The 19677-nt window shown below is 33.5% G+C and overlaps 5 protein-coding genes across 5 annotated transcripts; 1 reads left to right on the top strand and 4 right to left on the bottom strand.

Moving 5' to 3' along the window:
- Nucleotides 1-577: 577 nt before the first annotated feature.
- LOC127901939 (protein FAR1-RELATED SEQUENCE 5-like) lies at nucleotides 578-2298 on the bottom strand. The gene is made up of 2 exons (XM_052440235.1): nucleotides 2149-2298; nucleotides 578-1780 (listed from the first exon to the last, which is right to left on the bottom strand). Exon 2 carries the CDS (start codon nucleotides 1767-1769, stop codon nucleotides 651-653), a length of 1119 nt encoding a protein of 372 aa, XP_052296195.1. The 5' UTR covers nucleotides 1770-1780; nucleotides 2149-2298; the 3' UTR covers nucleotides 578-650.
- LOC102607200 (preprotein translocase subunit SECE1) lies at nucleotides 2149-3609 on the bottom strand. Its single transcript, XM_052440240.1, has one exon. It carries the CDS (start codon nucleotides 3501-3503, stop codon nucleotides 2868-2870), a length of 636 nt encoding a protein of 211 aa, XP_052296200.1. The 5' UTR covers nucleotides 3504-3609; the 3' UTR covers nucleotides 2149-2867.
- A 3465-nt stretch (nucleotides 3610-7074) lies between these two features.
- Nucleotides 7075-8163, bottom strand: LOC102607495 (hypothetical protein). The gene has a single exon (XM_006489336.4). The coding sequence runs from the start codon at nucleotides 7973-7975 to the stop codon at nucleotides 7340-7342; it is 636 nt and encodes a 211-aa protein (XP_006489399.2). The 5' UTR covers nucleotides 7976-8163; the 3' UTR covers nucleotides 7075-7339.
- A 2858-nt stretch (nucleotides 8164-11021) lies between these two features.
- Nucleotides 11022-12956, bottom strand: LOC102607787 (late embryogenesis abundant protein D-34-like). Its single transcript, XM_006489337.4, has 3 exons — nucleotides 12533-12956; nucleotides 11690-11977; nucleotides 11022-11586 (listed from the first exon to the last, which is right to left on the bottom strand). The coding sequence occupies exons 1-3, from the start codon at nucleotides 12863-12865 to the stop codon at nucleotides 11422-11424; spliced, it is 786 nt and encodes a 261-aa protein (XP_006489400.2). The 5' UTR covers nucleotides 12866-12956; the 3' UTR covers nucleotides 11022-11421.
- A 2855-nt stretch (nucleotides 12957-15811) lies between these two features.
- Nucleotides 15812-19139, top strand: LOC127902320 (zinc finger BED domain-containing protein RICESLEEPER 2-like). Its single transcript, XM_052441186.1, has 3 exons — nucleotides 15812-16447; nucleotides 16942-18969; nucleotides 19076-19139. The coding sequence occupies exon 2, from the start codon at nucleotides 17799-17801 to the stop codon at nucleotides 18726-18728; it is 930 nt and encodes a 309-aa protein (XP_052297146.1). The 5' UTR covers nucleotides 15812-16447; nucleotides 16942-17798; the 3' UTR covers nucleotides 18729-18969; nucleotides 19076-19139.
- Nucleotides 19140-19677: the final 538 nt, after the last annotated feature.

Here is a 19677-nt window from a genome sequence, read left to right as displayed (position 1 = left end):
TATAATTATAATATTTTGACCAAATAAAAAGCAATAACATAATTCCTGCACTTCTGCACTTTAAAGAATTCCAAAATTCCAGTAGCATAACAATTTCTGCACTTTCCAGAATTCCAGTACAATAACAGAATTTCTGCACTTCTGCACTTTAAACAATTTCTGCACTTTCCAGTAGCATAATAATTTCTGCACTTCTGCACTTTAAATAATTCCAGAAGTCCAGTAACATAACAATTTCTGCACTTTCCAGAATTCCAGTACAATAACAGAATTTCTGCACTTCTGCACTTTAAACAATTTTTGCACTTTTCAGTAGCATAACAATTTATGCACTTCTGCACTTTAAATAATTCCAGAAGTCCAGTAACATAACAATTTCTGTACTTTCCAGAATTCCAGTACAATAACAGAATTTCTGCACTTCTGCACTTTAAACAATTTTTGCACTTTCCAGTAGCATAACAATTTATGCACTTCTGCACTTTAAATAATTCCAGAATTCCAGTAGCATAACAATTTTTGCACTTTAAAGAATAACAGAATTCCAGTAGCATAGAATACATCCAGAATTCCAGAATAACATAAAACAATTTCTGCACTTTAAAGAATATCAGAATTCCAGTAGCATAGAATTAAAAAATAACAGAATATCATTTATCCATCCACCATTCCAGTAGCACACAATTAAGGAATAACAGATTTGCAGCATCTCCCTCAATTCCAATCCAATAGCACATGACCAAATAACCCCCTAGCTTCTCTGGAACTTTCTTCATTATATGCCATAAACACCACCGATGTCGAGTATTGGGAAAGACATTCTGAATTGCAACTTTCATTGCCCTGTCTTGATCTGTAATGATTCCATTAGGAGCTGAATTAGACATGCAAGATAGCCATGTTCGAAATAACCACGTGAATGTCTCAATATCTTCGTGTGAAATCAATCCACACCCAAACAGAATAGAATGCCCATGATGATTAACTCCTACAAATGGAGCGAACGACATATCATACTTATTTGTAAGATACGTGGTGTCAAATGTAACAACGTCTCCAAACTCCTTGTACGCTTCCCTATTCCTTGGCTCGGCCCAAAAAACATTTTTTAATCGTCCCTCATCATACACTTGCATACTAAAGTAAAACCTATTATCTTCTACTTGCATTTTCATAAAATAGTTTTGAAGAGCAGCAGCATCCCCATCTCCAAGCCGCAATCTTCTTTCTTTTTGAACATGATTTCTACAATCTCTTTCTATGAATGTCACATTTTCATGACCACCAGCCTCAATAACAAGTGATTGATAATTCTTACATAATCTGATTCCTGCTCGATCATTTACATCAAGCCTTTTTTTTGCATATGTATTGAGGCTACGATTGCACCGAAAATACTTGGATTTGGTTGGAGTTAACAGCACATGGTTGTGTTCAAGATTTAAGCTTCGAATTGTCCACTTTCCATCATCCCCTAAACCAGCTCCCAATCTAGCATTGCAGCCTGTTTTTGCATTAGGTTGGGGTTTTAAAATATTCACAGATTTGCTTCTTGTTTCACCACTTCTCCCACAAGCAAAAGTCACATTTCTAAGAATCCCACCACTATCCTTTCTACTAGTTCTCCTCAAAATCGGAAACCCTTTTCTTTTACCGTACTCTTTGAAGTAAATAAACAAATCAACATCACTATCAAATGACATCCCAATTATTGGCTCATCGTTCTCCTCAAATTTCTCCAACTCTTCAACTTCGATGTCTTTTTCCATATTATTTATTTCTACAAAATTGAAATAATTCACATTGACAAAATGAAAGTAACAAAATACAAATAATTCAGCACAACCTCACACAACTAAACTAACTAGTGATGCAAATTGTGAACACAAATTTAATATATACCAGCAGAATTTGCAGCATACGAGATGCCTTTGATTGGAATTTAGTGATTTTTTATTTAATATATAACCCAATGTGCTTATTAATTTTCCAATGGATGCTGATTTAATATATAAAGATTATTGCGCAATTGATACCCTTAAGATTATTGCGCAATTGATTTAATATATAAAAATTTGACTTCACAATTGAATCTTCACACATTTGGAATTATTACAACCAAAATTGGGCATTAATTAAACCAATTACCTCCACTAATTGATTACGACGGCTACAACTATCTACAGGGCAGACAGAGAAAGAGAAACCCAACGAGATGCGCGAGAGAGATCCACGACGAGAGAAAGTCGAAGGAGAGAGCAGCGAGATGAGTGAGAGGCCGGATGAGAGAGACCCGCGGTGAGAGAGAGAGCCACAGCCGAAGACAGACCCAAGGCGAGAGAGAGAGACCCACGGTGAGAGAGAGAGCCACTGCCGAAGACAGACCCAAGGCGAGAGAGAGAGCCACAACCGAAGAGAGACCCACGCTCGAGAGAGAAAGAGAGAAAGAGAGAAAACTGAAAGACAGAGCAATCCCACGATGAAGAGCAGAGCTTGAAGATGGCAAAGAACTGGCTGCAATTGAACTCGTTGCTTGGTGTGAAATGCATGAGTGAGAGTGATGCGTGCGTGAGATGAGATGCGCGTGCAGTGTGTTTGCTTGTTCAAACAGTGCCCTTTTATATTACAAATAAAACGCACCGTTCGGGACTTACTGTGGTGCTTATTGTGGGCTGAATATCGGTGCTGATAATTTTAACTACAAATCACTGTTAGTATTTAATTTATTAAATCTGTGGATAAAATAATGTCCAGATTTCATGTAAACTGTGTAGAAAACAGTAGACAAGAAAATTAATTGAAAAACGAAAAAAGAAAAGAAAAGAAAAACCACGTTTAAATCACATTGCTTGATCATTTATTTTTGCTCAGCGAAAGAAATCTTGAACACCTCTACCAGCAAAAGCCCTATCGGACAATTCGGCCAAAACGAAATTGACAGTGAGCAAAACGACACTGGACCCAGCAATCACTCCAAGCACGACACCTGTCGTCCCCAAAACCTTACCGAACGCCGGCCACTCGATCTCTCTAATCTCCTCCCCGACCCCACTCAATAAGTCTCCTGCTTTCTCCTCTTTCTTCTCCTTCAAAACCTTCTTTATTTCCGAACCCAGCTCGCTCAACTCGGCACTCGACTCTGTGGCAGGATTCGCCGGTTCGGACTCCGGTTCGTTAACTGTTTCAGATTTTTCGGCGCTTTCTTGGCTTCGTTCGACGGCTTTGACTAAAACGGATCGGTTTTTTCCGAGAGCAGTCGCGCTTGTGAGTCTGAGGCGGCGTAAAGAAATGTAGTGACTTACAGGTGGCGGCTTTGATTGTACGTACGCTTTCGGGAGAACGGGTGTCACCGGTAAATGCAGGGACAGCGAGAGCGCCATTTTCTGAGTTTTGCGTATGGGAACGATCGAAGAGCTCAGGTTTGGATAAATTTTTTTTAGGATGAGTTTGTTTGTGTGCGCTGTTGGGGCCAGTAAATGGGCTGGGTTCGTGCTTAACTGCATTGTGCTGATTGATTGGGCCGGGACCAGATAAATAATTGGACATTGCTTGTTGCCCAGACGAAAGGAACAAAAATGCAAATACACTTTGTTACATTTCTTGTGAAGAACATCCAAACTTCTAGGGTTTACGGGTAGATTCGTACAAATCTTTTTTAGCCCAGACCATCGAATTTAATGCCGTTCATTCTTCTGTAGGTATATCTTATGTACCCTACTATTCTTAAAGGAACAGAATCTTTTTATGATTTGAGCTTTATTGAACTTTTAATAATTTTTTGCCACGTGTCTTTTAATGGTAGAATATAGGTAAAATTTAACTTTTTTATTTTTTTATTTATTAATAATCAATCAGTGATTGAATTATTTGCTCAGAATATGATCAGATCAGGAAAGAATCCTGATCCATCCATAAAACCAAGTTAATAACATCATGGCACGTGGGTATTTATTTTAAAAAAGAACCAAGTAGGTTGATAGTTATTTTAAAACAAAAGACATATCGTATATGTCCACTGATTGATTATATTATCTTATATATAAAAAGATTTTCTCTTTTCCACTTATTGACATATCTTTCAAAATTACGACTCTACTTATTTTAAAATTTATATCAAACATAAACATTAGAGGACAAGAAAAATTAGTTAATTATTAGCATTAATTTCAGAACTTCGGTGGTTTCTTTCTGTAGTTGCTCAAATTTACATTTTATGGTAGATGTGGAAGTGGACCGGCTTTGAATATGAAATAATATGTCTTTGGCATCGTAATATTCAATATTATACACATTATGGGACATAATTAAGTTGATAATTTAAGACAAACGTTGAGTGATTATGGGAGTGATAACCAAACGATCTGCTCAACGTCCAATCGCAAGACTTTAATACGCATGTCAAGAAGATCCAAGCCCAAATCCCTTAACTTACGGTTGATGTCGAATAGATTAAGGTGTCAAGACAAAATCAACAAATTAATTTAAAAATTCATAATTTAAGTTGCACTGTCTCAATGCACATAATGCCAACAAGAGCTACAATGACTAGCTACCAGCGAAGGGTCAAGAAATATTTAAATCATGCAGCAAGTCAGGCAAGCAAGGCATTCCCGAGGCAACAACCCATGAAAATGGAGCTTTATAGTTTATAGTTTAAAAAAAAAGAAAGGGAGGCTAATCAACTGATAACAAGAAGCAAGTCTGCATGTGCAAACAATTTTGACAGAATCCTTGGCTGTTTCTTGAAGGAAGGAAGAAACACCAGCATTCTTCACCAACCAAATCTGGTCCCTTCTCTATTAAATTAATATTATAATTTTATTACTGTTAATTTCCAATGTAGTGGAAATGGTCAATATGGTGATGTGGCCAAAAGAAAAAGAAACAAAAATCTCTGTCCGAGAAATCAGTTTGGAGTAGATTGAGATGAGCTCTCCATGCAGTGACCTGACAAAATTGATTCCATTTGCTCATGTTTTACGCGTGCTCTCTTGGACATCTTTAATAGTTTCTCAATTATTTGATTCACTGTTACTGGGATGAGACTAAACGTACGTGCTCTTTTCATTATATAGAAGAGACCACTAATGGGAATTGATGGGGGAACATATACAATTAATCCGAGATCAAATTTTCAAGAGATTAGGTAAGATCATTTCACCTACATCAGACTGTTAGATCGATGCATGCATGTTTACTTTGACTGCTCTAATGAGCTGCTAAAATCTTAAAGTCAACAGTCAATAAGATTTCATATTGACACGTCTTTTGTGGATTCGTATTTCTAGTTTGGACCCACCTTGAAATTCTACTTTCTTTATACGTACTCGTATTCATGTTGTTAAATATGCATGCTTTTAGAAAAAAAAGAAAGCATTGTGAGTTCAGAATTCTCCAAGATCAGCTCTGTTATAATGCTGTTTATAGAACAAGCCGAACCAACTTCCATTTTCTGAAAGGAAATGCACTTGGGGAACAAGCCAGTTAGTTAACCACCAAATATTAAGCTTTAATCCAAAGAAAGATCTTAATATTTATTTTTTTCCAATTGCGAATGAATCTGTATATACTAATTGAAACTTTTTGAGTTCTCTAGCTACACATCTACTTAGCTTTTTTTCCCCCCTCCTTTTCAGTGTAGTACTGAACTTTATTCCTGCTAGGCTCTTGTTGCAAATTGGCGTCCTCTTTTGGAAAGCAAAAGTTCACGATAAATACGAGACTGCAGCTACAATACGGGGCCAAAAATCCCACTATGCTGCGGGGGTTAGTTGAAACTTTAAATACAATTGAACTTTATATACATGGGCCTACTTGTTTGTAGCAACCTGTCAAACCTGTGCATTTAGCCTCACATCAATCCACGTTTATCACTTTTTCAGTAACCACTTTTCTTTTTCTTTTTCTTTTTCTTTTTTCTTTTTGGCGTGCGTTATATCTTTTCAATTATTATTCACTAATTAATCAAACTTTAGGGTTGGGACTACAAAATCCACGTTCACTTGCAATTGAATATGAAATAATAAATGGGTTCGGACCTGCCCTTACTTGTAGCCCTAAATTAGGTCTAAATTTCAATTTAATAATGAAAGCATTTACCTAAACCAACTAACTTTACAAGCAATTAATTAACAACTAGCTCTATATATAGATTGCCAAAGCATCTCATATATTCTTTTGGCAGTAGTTGATATCTCTCTTTGGATCCTCTCTGTTTGTCTTGTGTCGTTTATAAAATATGAAAAAGAGCAAAAAGCCCACCAGCCTTTATTTCTTAATTCTAAATTCTAATCCCATGCCTAGCTCTCCTCTAAGAAATTTTGGGATTTTCAATGCTCTTTACTCCGAGTTTCGAACAATGGTGTTCAAGTTGATATACTACAGTCCAATTTTTGGACTGTGTACAATCAGCACTCTAGGCTTAGAGGAATCCCTTTTGGTTGGACATAACATAAATCTTTGAATCAACATTTTCGAGTTTTATTAATTTGCATTTTGGTCATGTACATAAACATCTCAAAATGTTACAAACACCTTTATTTTTAGTTCTCAGCTGATCCATCCTTTAAAAGGATTAAGTCTTTACAATGGAGCAGCTTTCTCCTTAATATGATTGCAAAAGGATTTTCTCAGTGTGCGTTTGAACTATGAAACTACAGTGATGCTGTGAACGTGCAGGCATAGTGTAAATCTACATTGGTGCAGATGTCGGCACCAGAGTCTTACCAGCTTGCTTGCTGAATGATATATAGCTTCTAAAGTTGTAATAACAACCTATATTCTAAAATGGTTAATAATTACAATGTTAACATAGCAATAGCCATTACCATCACAACATCACATCGATCGATCAAAAGCAACTGTATAAGCCAGCTAGCTAGGCTCGTGATTATGTGTGCAATTTCTTGAACATAAACGGTGGCACCCAAGATTCTACCAGGACCACAAAACACATTCAAGGACAATAATCGAACTGGCCTTTGCTTTTAATTAAAGAACTATAATTTGTCAATCAATCAAAGGAGCACATAACAAGAAAACACATGCCTTTTTTTACAGTACACAATAGCTTGATACAAAAACTATGCATAAATTATATAACATGCATCGAGAAATTAACATATCCACGCGTGGTATCCTGATCATCAAAATACATTAAACCCTTAATTTGTCTTCGCATAATGCAACACTACAACATCCCTCTTTCACCCAAGCCAAAAGTAATTCCATGCAACAACCAAAAAGATTTAAAAAAAGGAAAAAGAAATTAATTAACAACAGCCCTCACATTAGTTGTTATTTCTTAGTTATTCTCTAGCTAAAAGGCAACTAAAATATATCACCTCCGTTGACGGCTATCGGAATCCTGGGAAGACAAAAGGGAAATGAGAATATCAGCAAAAGCGCTAATGATAAACTTGTGGGTGTGTTTTGGGTTTAATGTGAGGTAACAAAGGAGCAACTCATGCAAAAAATCACAATTAGCCATCACATCAGTTAGGTTTCTTGCTTCGATCATTTCTTGCATTGAGCAACGAAAGTCTTGGTAAGGATCCGGCGAGTATTTCTTCACAGCAACCCCTCCATTGAGCGGAGTTTCTTGATCATGATGGGTTTCCGATTTGTTAATATCCGACGACTCAATGATGGAATTTGAACGGCCTGGAGAGGAGAAAAAGAAGCGTTGAGAGGCAAATATGGTGGTGAAATCTGGGGGAGAAACGGTGTCGGATTCAGTGTCAGAGGAGAAGTAGTCATCGGTTGAAGGTGTCAAGGATTTTGAGGTGGAAAAATCAGAGGATTGATCATAGAGAGAGTTGAAGTTCTTGATGAGGAATGATGTGCTTGTGGGAAACAAAGGGTTGTTATCTTGATCTTGTAGTTTTGAAGGTGATGGAGGAGATGGAGTTATAGAAGGCAAGCATTTGAGGCTTGAGAAGCAGAGGTGAAAGTGCTTCCAAAAGATACTAGACATTTTGAGGGAGATAAAGATAGAAACGTTAAGCTGCTGTCTAAGAGATGGAGAAAGAACCTTTGTATCTGGTGAGAAAGTATTGTTTAAGAAGAGAGAGCTAGCAAGGCAAAAAGAGAGATTTCTTAATCATTTTTTGGTTTGTCTCTTTTATTATTATAAAGCTTTAGTGCTTTTTGTGGTTGCATGGAGGAAATATCTTATATCCTATCAAATGTTAGAATATCTCATCATCAATTTGAATTCCACTGAATTTACAATTCAATAAGGATCACACAATATTAGGCAATTTGTTGACACCTGCATTCCTATTATTCATTTGAAGATTGGTCCAAAATATATACTGTTCCAAAGAAAATGGATAGATGGATCTACTCTTAATAATTTAAGAGAAATTATATTTTCACAATTAGATGGAGAAATTTCATCTCTTTAATTTTGAAGATGAGGAAATGAGGTGTTAACCACTAAGTTAGAGAGTGGACTATCATATTATAAAATTAACAAATAAAGCACAAATAAATATGAACTCTACATATACAAATTAAGGTGTCAACCACTAAGTTAAAGAGTGGACTCTGATACTATAAAATTAACAAATAAAGCACAGATAAATATAAACTTTGAATATAAAAATTGATATTAGATAAAAGGTGTTGCACAGTTTAAAACTAATCAATTTTGTGCACAATTATCCTTCAACAATGTGTCCTTTTTGTTACCGTTTTAACACCTTAGATCAGATATGGTATTAAGAATTTATTAGTGATACAATTACGTACCATCTACTGGAAACAATATATCAATTTCCCCCAGAAAAATATTTTATCGTAAAACCAATAATTGGAGTGTTCTGTTAATTTACACTGGGGAAGCCTGGATCACGTGAGAAAAAAAAAAAAATCCAAGTCCTCTAATGAAACATATCGGTGCACCAATGTGGTGCCAGTAAAATGTGAAAATGACTAATCGTATTGAAAATTTAAGATCTTGTGTATAAAATCAAGCATTTATGTGCGCTACAGAAAGACACCATCATGTGTATATGTTTCTTTTTTTTTTTTTCACCAAGTTGTTATATACATGTACTTTCCACATGAGAAATTCAGCTAAGTCAAAAATGATAACCAGGTAGAGATTCGTCACACATGTTCTTATCAGAAGCTCTTCAGAGTCCTGGAGCCTGTTTTGTCATTTAACTCTATAAATAACGTTTAAAATTAATGAATGAATGGAAGCAACATCATGATCGTCCGTTTTCATGTAAGATTCTGAGATCTATTAGAACTCAGCCTGTTTGAAATAATGAGCGAACTGTAGCTGTCAAAGTTCTGTTTTCACAGCTTGAAACATAATTAAAATCTTATGTGTGTAATATGGTGAAAAGACAAAATTGATGAGCTTAAAATTTACTTTTTAGTGAGGGCGCCTCTTATTATTATTATTATTATTATTATTCTATATGGATATGCTTTTAAATCGTGTATTTTAATAAAATTAGTTTTTACTATTATGAAACGGCCAAATTTTATAATGTATTAAAAAGTAATTTTATTAAATCATATAACTAAACAATATATCTGTATTAAAAAAATAGTAGTACCTGCACTTAAGAATGATTACTCACATACACGATACTAATTATGCCATCAGTGACCCTACCTAATAAACATAATCGTTGGGTGAGTTTGATGTTTACGAGAGTTAATAATTACAGTCCTTCGAAGAGAGATATAAGAAAGTAGAAGAACCACGAATAGTCCTTTGTTCTCTTTGTTTCTCTTAATAAACATCATCGTTAGGTGAGTTTGATGTTTACGAGAGTTAATAATTACAGTCCTTCAAACAAAGATATAAGAAAGTAGAAGAACCACGAATAGTCCTTTGTTCTCTTTGTTTCTCTTAATAAGAAACCATGTACCGCTAGCTTGTTTTGCTTATTTCATTTTCACACAATCTCAATTATGTTCTGAACGTTTTTGGTATTTTATCTTTACTCATGTATGGAAGTACACTGTTACCTCATGATCCAATATGATTGACGTGATCACGTGTGGTGCTCCTTTCCCTTCTTGTTAGAGGGCTGAGCATTTTTTCTCTTTTCTTTTTGACCACTCAGTAACACTTGGTCATTAATTTTTGACTTCATTTGTTTTCCTTTATATCAACGACTGGTATCTCCTCTCGAGAAACAAACCAAAGGAAGGAAAAAAAGAAAAGAAGAAAAAGAGAGAGATCGAGATGAACGAGAGGTGAAGATTTTTCCTTGCAGTCTAGGGTAATGAGTTCGAATTCTTGTAGGGTTCATCCTCCTTTCATAAGTAGAAAATATTCTAAATTTGGACGGAAATTCTTAAGCTAGCTACATCATTTCTATAAATTATGCTCGTGTAAATTTAGCGTTATAGAAAAAAAAATTGCTTACAATATTAATAATTAATGAATGCCTCGATTTTTTCCCTCAATTAAAAAAAAAAAAAGACGTCGATAATTCTAAATTCATGCACAATTAATAACATAAACTATGGAACGTTAAAGTTTTGTAAATTCAGAAGGAGAAAAAAGAATCAATGAAAATTCAAGCACAGTTTTATACTATGTAGTTTTGCAGGACCCCATCACACTCGTGGAAACTGCATTTACTTGTGGGCCAAAGATCTTCAGAAGGCCAAACCTAAAAACCTTTTTGTTTCTGAATAAAAGTCCGTGCATTAAACCAAATGCTTGATAAAAGAGAGTCAAAATCCTAATTGCATCAGCTTTTATTATTATTATTATTATTTTTGTCTAAATCATTCGGTATCCGGTGACCACATTGGGCCCCGACTACTCCGGATTCGGAGAGAGGGCGATTATTATTAATCATCCAGCTTTTATTATTAATAATGAACAAAAATTCTCTACTTGATTTTTCTATGGCTTCATTTTTGCGTCGATCGTACGTCAAGCAGCCAAAAACAAATAAGACAACTATCATTTCAATAGAGACCCTATAGAATACGCGCGAATGAACAAAGTCAAAGACTATCCAACAGAGGTATAACATCAGTTTGGAAGAGACCTTATGAATATGAAGGGGACAAGTTTACAATTAAGTTTTAAGGAAAATGCAGTAAGAAGATAAAGTTCAGAGAAACGCTATCTGAACAATAAGATGACAAAAATTACATTACTAATTATGAACAGTGCTATTAATTTGTGTGTTACAGTATTGGCACTATTAACACCACAGCACAAACAATACTCATATTTTTTTATCTTCTTATTCTTTTGCTGCCGCTCTTCAAATAAGGGTGCTCTATGTTTAAAACCCAAATGCATATATATAATATATCCAAGACTATTATTAGTTTGTATTAACACAAACATGAAACACCAGCCCTTAGATCCTATATTATACAAGTTAAAAAGCAAATTATGACTTCAGCATATGCATGTGTAGTGGGCAGTCATCCGTTGACGTTCTCATTGAGTCTAGCAGCTGCAGCCACAGATGCCGCTACTCCACCAGGATGCGAATCCGCATTCGGGTTATTCCTTTGCTCCGCACTCGCTATCCCTTCAGCATCCTGTCGAGTCACTGCCTTATCTGCGGCCAGCTTGGCAGTTGCACCCTGCACGGCACCGTACAATAACCGAATATTATTTATTTATTAGATATATAGATTTATAGTTACACCATGCATGCATTATTGGCACGGCATCTAATTAATATACCGCCAAAACTTGATTGAGCTTAATTTTGTCTTCATCACGGTCCACTGTTTCATTATGAGCTGCGGCAGATTGAGCTGAAGCCGCGAGACCTGGGGTAGTGACGGTGCTTCCAGTGGCTCTCACTTCCGCCGCTTGAATTGCAGCGGCGTCGCTTTGATCCACCGGTTTATCGCCTGCTGTCTGTGCAGTTGTTTCAAGTGCCTCTCCAATAGTAATGGCGCCTTGTTCCACTCTCCCAGTTGTCGGTGCTAGAGACACCGGCGTAGGTTCCTCATGTCGCCCAACAACCTACACATGATCTCACACACACGATTAATTACATGCTCGATCACAATTCATATGTAGCCCGGTGGCGGCATCTAGAATTTGGCTTGAGGGAATTCTTAAGTTATAATTCATGGAGAAAACCATTAAGATTTGTCTAAATTTTGTACTTTGAACCCTCAAATTTATAAGTTTTATATTTTAGACTTATTTAATTAATAGTGATCCCATCATAACTCCAACAAAAAAACTAAAATCTTGATTTTCGAATTAGATGAGAATCTTTTCTTGATTTGATCTTGTTCTTAAGAAATTCTATTAATATGATTGGTGGTTAATAAATTAAAAAAATAATTAAATTATAATAATATATTAATACTAAAAAACAGATGGCACAAAATCTATAAAATATTAGAAGTGCTCAAATTAGAAGAGAATAATAATCCTCTGAAACTATACATTCATACTAGTGATACTGAATAAAATATCAGAAGTTCTTAAATCAAGAGAGAATCATAATCCTCTGAAATTATACATTCATACTGTATACGTGAGACTGAAACAGAGAGAGAAAAAAACCTGGCCGCCGACTGATTCAGTGATGATGCGCCTCCCGGGGACGTCCGTTTCAGTGACAGTGACGCCTTGGTCACCAGCGACATCAGTGACGTCACGGTGGCCGACAAAACCCGCTCCCTCATTCCGGGCAGCTGCAGACTGCATGGCAGCAGCAGGTCCGCCTTTTTGTGTCTGTCCCATGATGGTGGCTTCAGCTGTTTGCATCATGGCAGCATCTTCGGGCGCAATTGGCTTCTGAGCAAGATCCCCTGAGACATTGAAGAAGTCACCGTATTTGATTGGTTGTTGCTGTTGATCATCGGCTCCTGGCCTCCTCGGCTGTGCTTGGCTCATCTTCAAAGTTAGAAGGACTATACTATTATCGGAATTGCTTCTTGCATCTCTCTGCGCCTTTTGGCAAATGCAATTGCATGAAATTAACGAAGGAGGTGATATAGAGGCAGGTAATGGGAGGAGTGTCACACACATTGTTCAGGCTGGCTATGGCCTAGGAGACACGTGTTAGGCATAAACAGTTCCTTGTGTCCAATAGCGATACACGTGGCGACGATTGATTCTTAGCTGTCGAGGTTTCCAAATACTCGTCGACACCAAGCGCCCATTATTTTGTACCAATTTTTGGGCTTCGGCTGGGGGATTTATCTGGCTCAAGTTCCTACAGTCTTTCTTTCGATCTTTTCTCGTTTGGTGTTGTAATAATCACGTCTGAATTGGCCATGATAAGTACTTACCCTGTATGAAGATGATAACGTATTTGTTGTGTATGGTGGCCGATCGAGTTCATGTCGAGTGTTTTAAGTATTTAAAAGAAAAAAAAATACGTGAAAATAGAGGCAATCTAAATCTTTAAAATTTTTTATCACATTTAAAAATATTTTATTAATAAATTTCATCTATTTAAATAAAAATAAAAATATTATTTTATTATAGTATTCACTACCTACATTTTGAGATTTTAACATTACATCTTGGATTATAGATTGACAAGCGTGACAATTAATTATACACATTAAAAAGGAACAACAATTCAAATATATCTGCTATGATTCTTTCGAGTCTGTGATCAAATTTGTAGTCTTATGATTATGACTTTCTAGTATTAACTAAACTTTTAGAAATATATATATATTAGAATCACAAACTCTTTGTACAATATATCGAATAACAAATTTAGAAAATTTTTTCAACATAACTATTATTAGGAAAAGTGAAGCATGTAAAGTCATGTACAAGAACGAAGCATGCAAAGTCATGCACAAAGTGGAGCATGGAACATGGAGCATGAAGTATGAAAGGTAAAAGTGGGCCATGCAAAGTAAGAATAAAACATAGAGCATGAAAAGTAAAATGATTAATTAAAGAGCATGGAGCTTAGAGAATGGAGGATGAAAAGGAAAATAATTAATTAAAGAGCATAGAGTATGGAGAATGGAGTATGAAAAGTCAAACAATTAATTAACATAGAGTATGCACGTACAAGACAAAGTGATGGTGAACAAAAAAAAAAATCTAAAAATTTCAGAAACCAATTTTAAGGAGGAGATACATATAAGCTCCAAATCAAACTCTAATTAAGTGGTGGAGCAAATCAATATAAAGAAATATCAACGACTTAAAATATCAAAAAATTGCATGATAAACAGAAAGCCCTTAAAGGTATAAAGAAGACATTGGTAAATAATTAAAAAAAATTCATTGTAATTCTTATTGAATAATGAAAATTACTATTTTGACTCTCATAAACGTAAATTAAGTGCTAAACCACGTAAATTCCCAATATTTTACTCTTCGTATCACCCCATTTATTTAATTTGTTAGTAAACCGAAACAACCCCACATTATTTATTTTCATTATCTTGTATTCCCTTTTCACGAACATTTTTATATTAAGTCATAATTGATGAAGCTAGCTATGCATGCACAATCACTTGTTAATCGTTCAATATTCAGTTAATAGTGCGCATGCGTATTTACGCGGGCCAATAAAATGAAGTATACATCCCGGTTAATTTCACCCAAGATTTTCGCCTTAATAATCACTTTTTAGAGAAAAATTAGAATTAAAAAAAATTATATACAATAAAATCTTCCCAAAAATTTAAGAAGCAAACAAAAAATTTTAAAACACGACTTTTTATATATTAATATTCTCTGTTTCTCTCTTTATTTAATTATCAGATCGATTTTCTTTGATCTGCTTGGAAATTGCAAGGTTTCGGGTATTATTAATCACCAATCGCCACTTTGCGTGAATTGCCAATCAATTTCTTTAAAATGGTACATTGCAATTGAATCATGCACCGGATTTCTCTGACAGTTTAATTTGTTAGATTAGCTAGATCGCCTCGTTTAGGCAACATTTGTCACATATAATTGAATTGAACTAATTATTAAGATTAAACTGAATTAAATTAAATTACAAAATAGATTATATTATATAATTTTATATTTTGTACAATATGAAATTAAACTAGTTAAATTATATTTAAATAATATTAAATAGCATTTAAATTGATATTCAAACATAAATATCAATTACTTATGAAATTTTATAATCATAATTAAAATAAATTTTAAAAATAATTACTAAAAATTAAATATAATGTAAATAAGTTATTGGATTCATAATATAACAATCGAATATAAATACACAAAAGCAATCTAAATATTTAATTAATTTCTATCAAATATTTAAAAAATATTATATAAAATCAATTAATTAGTAACGTTATTAATTTCCATGATTATTTTTAATATTATACTAGTGATTATTAAATTTAGAACAATCAAATAATGAAATAAATTATTAAATGGTTAGTTTTGTTGATAAATTATTAAATATATAAGTAATGATAATTTAATCTCAAGAGTTAATAAAAGTAAAAGTACTAATTTAATTTAATTATAGATAATAAATAAATTTCAAGTAAATCATAAATAAAAAATTAATTAATTAATATTAAGTGTAAATAAAAATATATATATATATATAAATAAAAATCTCATGAATGGATAATTTTGTTCTTTAAATCTTGTCAGGTCTAAACCCATACATAAATTAATTATTAATCCTATTATTTTAGATTCAAATTTAAATCTAATCCCCCTCAAACCAATCTAGAACTTGCCAAATATAAGATAAATGTTTAATTCTAAAATTAATCCAATCCTATACTTAATCCTAGCATCCGAACAATGGCTTATATTCTCAAAGGGGTGTTCAGAATCCGATCCGATCCGTTTAATCCGTCTGATCCGTAAAAATCTGGTCCGTATAAATCCAATCCATGGATTGGTGGATTGGATTGGATTGAAATTTTAAAAATCCGCAGTCGGTGGATTGGATATGGATTTACTTTTGTGAATTCGCAAAAATCCGTGAATCTGCCAAAAAAAAAATTATTTATTTATTTTAAAAAATGTTATAAATATGATATTACGTAATTACATAAACACCATAATATAATTTAGCCATTATTTAATAAAAATAAAAAATAAAAAATGATTAAATTAATAATAAAAAAATTAAAGTAAAGTAAAGTCATCAAGTAAAGTAACATAACAACCATTATCTAATAAAAATAAAAAATAAAAAATATCAAATCGGCGGTCAAAAACTCTTGAAATAAAGTCATCCTCATCCAAAACCAAAACTAAAGTAATGTAAAGCTTTTGTCAAAAAAAAAAAAAAGTAACAATGACATAAAGCCAAAAGTAAATTAGATAACGCCAAAAGCCCAAAAGTAAACTAGCATTAGCATAACCCAAAATCACAAATCAGTGGTCACGACCAACAATCTGCAAACGAAAAAAAAAACCCTAAATTGCTTCCTGCTTCCCTGCCATCACAGTCACACGCACGATTCCGACGATTACTATTAAACTTTACCATGGTGTTTCTATCTCCTTCTCCAGGTACAGTGCTCGTAAAACATTCTTTTAATTTATTATTTTGATTTTATCTTCGATAACATTTGTTTTAATTTTTTTAATTATTATTATTTATCTTCTTTTTTATCAATGGTGACTTGGGATAATGATTTTGATATCCTTTTATTAATAATAAGGTTGTTGGGGATCGAGGGAGAGAATTATTTGTTGATTGCATGTCTTAATTCGGTTGCATTTGCTTTTTGTTCTGTGGTAAAACTGAATCTGTTAATTTCTTGTTTGATGGGCTATTTTTTTAAAAAATGAAGATTAAAGAGTTGTTGTGGGGGGTGGTTAAATCATATTGCTTCTGTGGATCTAACAATCATATTGCCTTTTCTGAATGCAACACACGAATTTCGTGATTTTTCTTTTTGAATTGACTTCTTTTACTTTTCCTAACTAAACTCTTTTAAGCTTAATTTGTTCCTGTCATTTTTCGTAATTAATTCTATTGATTTTTCATATTGGTGGTGTAGATGACTTCTCAATTTGATAAAGGAAAACACGTAGCTGTAGATTCAGCCCCCCCAAGTTCTAAATCATCCAGTAATGCTGAAGGTACGCCCAATAAATCCACTACTTCAGAAGCTTGGGAGCATTTTATCCAATTAAGTTCTGATCCACTGCATCCTAGATCCAAATGTCGATATTGTGGAAAAGAATATAAATGTGGTTTTAATAAAAGAACATCTAATTTATTGGGTCATATAAGAGAGAGATGTCTAAAATATCCTAGTCGAGCTCGAGTGGACAAAAAACAAAAAACTTTGTCTTACCAACCAGTGAAAATTGGAGAGTCGTGTAACCTTGTATCAATGACCTATAATGTTGAGGCTTGTAGGGAAGCAATTGCTAAGTTTATTATAAAAGATGAGATGTCATTTAAAGTTGTAGAGGGTGAAGGGTTTAGGGAAATGTTGGGAGTTTTTGAAAATAGATTTAAAGTACCATCTCGCACTACTATTGCTCGTGATATTTTGCAACTTTACAAAAAGACAAAGAAAGATTTGACTGATTTTTTTGTTAGTAGTCATCAAAGAGTTTGCCTCACTACAGACACATGGACTTCAGCTCAAAATCTTTGTTATATGTGTCTTACAGCTCACTTTATTGATGATAATTGGACATTGCATAAAAAAATATTGAATTTTTGCCAAGTTGCTGACCATAAAGGTGAAACAATTGGTAGGCAAATTGAAACATGCCTATTAGATTGGGGTATTGAGAGAGTTTTTACAGTAACGGTTGATAATGCTTCTTCTAATGATGGTGTTGTCTTTATTTGTCAAAAGTTGTGAACAATTGGAATAGTGCAATCTTAGGGTGTCAAAATATGCATTTGAGGTGTAGTACACATATATTAAATCTCATTGTTGCAGAGGGGTTAAAAGAGTATCATCAGTCGATTTCTAAAATTCGCAATGTTGTAAGATTTATTAGATCTTCACCTTCTAGGACACAAAAGTTTAAGGCATATGCAGAGCGAGAGAAAATTTCTTCAAATAAGTTGTTGTGTCTAGATGTCGTAACTAGATGGAATTCCACTTTTTTTATGTTAGAGGCTGCTGAAAAGTATGAAAAAGTATTTGATCGGTTAGAGCTTCATGATGCACAATACATTCATGAGTTTTGTTTGAGCGAGTCAAAAACGTGTCCTTCGTCAATTGATTGGGAATATGCTCGTTATTTCATTAAATTCTTGAAGGTTTTTCATGATGCCACTTTGACATTTTCGGGTTCTTTATATGTGACATCCAATAATTTTTTGCGCCAATTATGTTTGATTCATACACAATTGCAAGCTTGGAGGGATAGTAAGGATTTATTTTTGAAGATAATGGCTGAAAATATGAAAAAGAAGTATGATAAGTATTGGGGAAATTATGAAACAATCAACCCTTATTTGTTTGTTTCTATTTTGCTTGAGCCTCGACATAAAGAACGGTTTTTGAGATATTGTTTTGTAGTGTTGTTTGGTGAATTTAAAGTTAATGAATTGGTTGTTAAAGTGCGGAATTATTTACATAGTTTATATGAGGAATACAAATTGCTTTATGGTAATGATGTGGAAGTAACGGATGTTGTCAATGATGAAAAAGATTTAGAGGTTGATATTGAGGTTGATGCTAGGCAAGTGTTTGATTCAGGTTATATGAGGATTTTAAAAGACAACACTTTTGTAGAGTGCAAAACAGAAGTGGATCTTTACTTGTTAGAATCATGTGAGAACCCAGAAAATGAGAGTTTTGATGTTTTGGATTGATGGAAGATTAATTCTTCCAAATATCCAATTTTGTCTTATGTTTCTCGAGATATTTTGGGCATGCCTGTTTCCACTGTGGCATCTGAGTCAGCATTTAGTACTGGTGGGCGTGTTCTTGATCCACATCGGTGCTCACTATCTACAAGGACGGTGGAGGCATTAATTTGCATACAAAATTGGCTACGTTCAACTCCGATAAATCTTGATGAAGCAATAGATGAGATTGAACATATTGGGACAGGTAAAATGTAACAATTTAACTTTAATTTTATTTTTTTTATTATTATTTGACTTTATATTGTTATTCTATTTTAAAAATTGACATTTTTGTTATCTTATACGTACAGAGATTTTGGGAGCTGACAAGAACATATTTGATGAAGTTTGATGGCATTTGATGGGATATAAGGGTAAATATTTATTAATTTGTTTATTAAATAAATTTTTTTATTTAATAAATTTTTTATTTGTTATTTATATCAATTATGTTTATTTTGTTTAGGCTAAAATACGAAGCACAAATTGGAGCTGGAAGTTTTTCCTTTTGGTGTGTTTTATTTTGAGACTTTCAATGTATTATTGTGGTTTTATTTGAACAATTAATTTTGATATTATATTAATATATTATTGTAATTTATTTGAACAATTAATTTTGGTGTGTTATATTTTAAAACTTTAAACATATTATTATAGTTTTATTTGAAATGATAACTCGATGTGTTATATTTTAAAATTTTGAATGTATTATTAAAACAAACAATTAATTTGTTTAAATTTTATTCAATTTTAAATTTAATTGGTAGTAAAATTATTTTATATTAGATTTTTTTAATTTAATTATTTTATAGATTGAAGAGAACTAAAATTTTTAATTCGCAAATCAATTTGTAAAATGATGGATTTGGATATGGATTGAGTTAAATCCGTATCCAATCCGCAGACGTATGGA

This window comes from Citrus sinensis, chromosome 1 (assembly GCF_022201045.2).
Source record: "Citrus sinensis cultivar Valencia sweet orange chromosome 1, DVS_A1.0, whole genome shotgun sequence".
Taxonomy (NCBI): domain Eukaryota; kingdom Viridiplantae; phylum Streptophyta; class Magnoliopsida; order Sapindales; family Rutaceae; genus Citrus; species Citrus sinensis.
Note: the sequence above shows the minus strand (reverse complement) of the source record. Positions and strands in the feature narration are given on the sequence as shown.